A 5,402-nucleotide genomic window follows, 5' to 3' on the forward strand; every position below is an offset into this window, starting at 1 on the left:
TGCAGAATCTTCTGAACTTTTCCTTTCAAGGGAGGACACTGAAAAAATAACAAAGAGTTGCAAACATAATATAACATTATTATTTATTCTTTTAGGATTTTATCAATGCTGTTAAGGGAGTTTATAATTATTTTAAATTTAATGCTCTGCTCTGTATGTCAACATTTGCACCTCATCTCTAGCCTTTTTATATCTATACTTATAAACATGTGTTTTCAAAAAGATAAACTGAGGTTAGATATAAAATAGCATAATAAATCTGTGTTGTGTTGTAAATCAGAATTTATCAGGTTTACTTGACAGCTGTGTCCCATAGCAATAAAAACACTTTAAAGCCGCTTGGTCCCTGAACAACTGTAGGAGGAAAAACTTTAAATGTCTATTGTTCCGACAGCAGACTAATTCAAATGTGACGGTTGAGTTTTTCCTCTGATACTACAGTATAATCAGTATTGTTATTGTAAAATACATGTTGGAGAGTAAATGTGTTAGAAAATCAACAGTTAATAAATACAAGAATCAGTATAACAGGTGTATTCAATTCTATATATATATATTTATTACAGTGCCATCAAATGTATATATTTACAAGATACTCAACTTTTAATCCTGAATAATCCAGAGTTACCCTGTGATTAATCAGATTAAAAGTAATTGTAAAAATATTTGTGACCTAGTCATGCCTAGTGATGAAAGTCTAATTTTAGCTTCCTTTGCATCAGTTTAACACACTGGCGAGAACCTTAAGAACTTAAGGCCTGTTCATTTTATTCATCTACTGCAGTTTTACACAGACATCATCTCACCATGCATCGTGGACACAACCACTCTCCATTGGGTATCTCCGGCAGTGGCGGGTTGAGGCAGTGGATGTGGTAAGACGAAGGGCAGGTGTCACAGCACAGCAGCTCCCCTCCATCCTTGCACACCCTGCAGAACTCCATGTGGTCGTCCTCCTCCTCACCTGCAGCCTCCTCCTCCTCCTCCTCATCGTCTTTGGCCTCCCATTGGATTCCCTCTTTCTCCTGAGGATTAAAATATTACTTTCTGTCTTTGTTTAGCACAACAATAACATCTATAATTTTAACATCTATAATTCATATGAAAGGGAACCATCAAATATTCATAACTGTTGCGAAAATATGCTGTTATCAGTATATTAAAGTCCGACATACTCCACGCTGTCTCACCATAGGACATTTTTATTGTTTGGATCAAAAGTGGAAATCCTAATACGCCACCAATGACTTTGGTATTTCTGCAATGTCTTTACACATATATTCTTTAAAAGTATATAATTATGTTATTATTTATTAAAATAAATTTTAATGAATGCAATACTTACACTTAATGGACTATATTAAATAAAAAAAGATTAAAAGTAAAAAAGTATTTAACATATCATTATCATTTAGAATATTAAAACAATAAATTACTTTAAATGTATTACTTAATATAAAAACATACTGAATATTATTGTCAATTATGGTTTTGAAAATTGGGGAATAATTAGTAAGTGAGGCACTGGAACACAGGTATCACTGTTCATTTTAACACTGTTATTGCCATTACTGCTCTCTGTGACTGCCGCGGTGTCTGACAATCACTACCTGATGTTCTGGACTTTTATAGTACATTCAACTCACACAGTGCGGGCAGCTCCATTTGCCTTCAGGAGCCTTCTCCAGCTCCGGGTCCAGACAGACCAGGTGGTACGCTCTGGGACACGTGTCACACAGGATGATCTCTCCACCCTGTTGGCAAACCTCACAGTAGTCCTGATGATCCGTCTCGTAGCCGTCGCCGTCTTCCTCTGAAGAAAGTGAATAATTGACTAATTAAAATAATTATTCCTGAGTGGTTACAAACAGAGAAGATCAACACGTTACTTAGGGTCGTCTCTGAATGTGATAGAGACTCAGTGAACCTAAGTGCTGTGAAAGAGCAATTAGAAATCCTCGCATAGATAAAAAAAAACATATGAAAGGGAATTTAATTTCCTAGTAACCCATGATTAAACAGTCTTAGAAATTCTACTGAGGAAAAGAAAAAAGACAACAACTCCCAGCCTGCACTGCTGAGTATAGGAGGTAAACATACTTTTCCTCTTTTTGCGCCCACGTCGGGCCTTTTTCTTAGTGGCAGCCCCAAGGGTATCAGAGAACACAGAGGCACTGTGAAGGCTGATGTCATCAAAGTCCGACTCCTCCAGGAAGTCTTCGTCGCTCTGTGGAGAAGCATGCACATAATCTAAACAGCTCTGAGCAACAGACGATAATGATCTAGATTCAGATGTTCGCATCGTTAGTAGCCTGATGGCAGAAGACGAAAATGAAAGAAAGAAAACAGAACAAACCGAGGATGTTTTCTTCTTCTTCCCACTTTGGCCTGTTTTTGATTTGGTCTTCTTCGGCTTTCCCTTTTTCTTCACATCTTTCACAGACTTGCTTCTCTTTCTGACACCTGGTCCTGAAAAACCAACATCCAGGCAAGTTATGTGTGTGTGTGTGTTTGTATTTGTTTGTGTGTCATACAGTCCACGAACCCTTACCCTTTCCTTCTTTGGTTTTGGCTTTTTTCACTGGCCCCAGCTGAGAGCCCGGCTGGCTGCTGCTGACGGACGCCGGCTGAGCCACAGTAACCGTTTCCACAGCGGCGGCCACAGCAGCAGCCACAGCTTGCAGACGCACCCTTGAACGGGTTGTTGGCACTGAACTCCCGCCACTTGGCCCCTAACACTGTCATCATCTTTGACATGGGGATCTTGGGGTTCTTCTTTGCTATGAGAGGCCTGTGTATGATCAGGGTGAGAGGGGAGACAAGAGCAGCTTATGAAGACGCCATTCATTTTTGTTCTACTGGATTTGACTCCCCTCAGCACTGGAGGGAGCCAGGTCTTGATTTGCCGACAACCTGCTGCCTGCTTACGTTTTGCTCTCCCTGCTTGGCTGTGTGTATGTGTCATGTTTGTGATTTGTCAGGGAACAGCTTGAGATCTGGCACGCTGGCCTGTGGAAGATAGTGGGTCAGAGCACCAGGTCCCTGAGTCTCCCGGCTGTCACAGGCATCCAGCAAGCAGCGGACTGCTCACAGTGGGGCACTGCAGGAGCTGCTGCTCCACTTTGTCAAGGCTGAGCCTTAGCTGAGCCAGAAAAGCCCCAGGTGAGATGGACTCTTTATACCAACAACTGAGCTTTCTCGCTCAAACAAAGCCGAACAATATTTGCTCCTCAGCGTGCACCAGAGACTAGCTGTGGAATTTCGGAGAGGGAAGCCTCTCAGTGAGAGGCTCTGAGAATTCCTCGAATCGTAAATAGGAACAGAGCAGTTCTGGTGAGGAAATAACTGCACCAGCACACACAGAAAATTAGATGCTTGCCTGAGGAACTGGCTGAAAGCCTTGTAGTTGGTGATGGTTTTATAGTCGTCTTCTGTGAAGCCATACTGGACATCTTCAAGGCCCCATTCCTGCATCAACTGACTGGAGGACTTAGGCTCCTATGAAAAAAGAGCCGATAAAGAAGGAATGAAACAGTTAATTTGTGCTTAAGTAACAAGTTAAAAAAATGAACTCTCATTTCTGGCACACCTGTAACATTGATGCATATACTACCGGCCAGTAGGTGACCATAATTCACCTTATGCTCCCTTTGCCAGCCATGAAGAAGATAGACAGGATATACTGAGTTTACAGTGATTGATGATGAGACAAGACTGGCTTAGTGTTTTTATTTTTATTTTTCTTGACTTTACCTACTTTACCCAAAGGCAACTTGAAAAGGCACACTGTTAAATAATCTAAATATTAACTTTGTGGAAATTAAACATTTCGTTTCTTCCCCTAATGCAAAAAATGTTGCTGAGAACAGACACCATAACCAGTATTTGCTAAAACAGCCCTGTTACAGACACCAGAACTAATGTTAGCTACGACAGTCCTAGCAAAGAAACCAAAGCTAACAATAGCTACAACAGTCCTGGTAAAGACAACCAGAGCTAACATTAGCTACAACAGTCCTGGTAAAGACAACCAGAGCTAACATTGGCTACAAACTTAAACTTAAACTACAAGGGTACACAAGGGTCTGATGGATCAGACCCTTGTGTACAACACAACTACAAATAGTTTAGCCAGCCCTCAACAGACCAGATGACATGGTTCAGAGCCAAAAATGTCTACCATTAATTGAACTTGTTATTGCCTCAACAACCCCTCGAGTAAATGCCATAGGTCTCAATAAAAGTCAAACTCTTGGGCTCACCTTCATGCTTCCATCATCGTCGTCATCATCGTCATCTTCCTCGTCTCTCTTCTTCTTCCTGGGCTTTTTCTCTTTCTTCTCTTTTGGTTTCTTCTTCTTCTTCTTCATGGGACCAAACATGCTGCTCTCGCTCTCTGAGCCTATCTCTGGACGCTCCCGCTCCTCCACCTCTGAAGTTGCCTCCAGGTCACTGTCGAGCCGCACCTCCATCAGACCCTGAGTCGTTCGTAAATGGACAGGTGAGCACAACAAAGACATACAGTGAGCTCACAGATAGAAACCATCCAGTGACAGATAATGTCCCTTTTATTGTGTTAATGCCCTACTTTCAGAAACATAGACAACGTCACTTAGGCATAAAAACACTGGCAAATTCATTATTATTATTTTAAAATATGCTTTGAATCTTTATTATTCAACCTTGGGAAATTCTGAAACTGAGTGAAGACACACTCTGCTGTAACACAAAGAAATTTTAAGTTGTTAAGTTCTGTTGAAATATAATAATATGACATAAAAACCTACAGCGTATATATCCTACTATTGGTGTTTGTATTCACACGTACAATTAGCTCATATTTCTTCTGAGCTTCAAGCTGAAAAACTGCCAGGCGTAGAGAGAATTTCGTGCTTTTCTACTGTCTGCACAGATGTGTTTGATCATCTCGTATTGTTTGGATAAATGTCACTGATGGGTGTTTTTTTCCCCTGAATGTTTAAAATTTTTAAAACCTGTATGCATATTCTGTACATACAGTCTGTATGTTTGGAGTATTTCACACAACAAAAGTGCAGGATTCGTGCACTGCTGGCTGCCTGTTGCTCACGAGGCCTGTGTGGATCCATGGAGATAGTTGCAGGCGTTTTAGTCTGTAGTGCAGTGGAAAGGCTCACGTTGCCGCAGCGCCCGCCAACCCTACCAGCAGCCTGGCAGAGTTGCCATGGTTACCAAATTTGAGCAGTGTCTGGCTCTCTCTTTCTCTCTCTCTCTCTCTCTCTCTCTCCTACATTTCTTTTTTTCTTATAGCTCACCCCCTTATACCTCCCTTTCCCTCCCCATATCATAAACCCCCACCTGATGTTTGGTCTCCCACTCTCTATCTTTTTTTTTTCTCTATCTGTCATTTTTCCAATAACACC

The 5,402-nt window shown here is 41.2% G+C and overlaps 1 protein-coding gene across 1 annotated transcript in view; it reads right to left on the bottom strand.

Moving 5' to 3' along the window:
* chd5 (chromodomain helicase DNA binding protein 5) overlaps nt 1-5,402 on the bottom strand; it is a 35,155-nt gene that overhangs the window by 20,027 nt on the left and 9,726 nt on the right. The window contains 9 exon segments of the mRNA XM_017036724.2: nt 4-38; nt 807-1,025; nt 1,647-1,813; nt 2,101-2,227; nt 2,357-2,469; nt 2,552-2,679; nt 2,681-2,791; nt 3,380-3,498; nt 4,263-4,478. Coding sequence (XP_016892213.1) covers nt 4-38; nt 807-1,025; nt 1,647-1,813; nt 2,101-2,227; nt 2,357-2,469; nt 2,552-2,679; nt 2,681-2,791; nt 3,380-3,498; nt 4,263-4,478 — 1,235 coding nt within the window.

Source organism: Cynoglossus semilaevis, chromosome 11 (genome assembly GCF_000523025.1).
Source record: "Cynoglossus semilaevis isolate Cse_v1.0 chromosome 11, Cse_v1.0, whole genome shotgun sequence".
NCBI lineage: Eukaryota > Metazoa > Chordata > Actinopteri > Pleuronectiformes > Cynoglossidae > Cynoglossus > Cynoglossus semilaevis.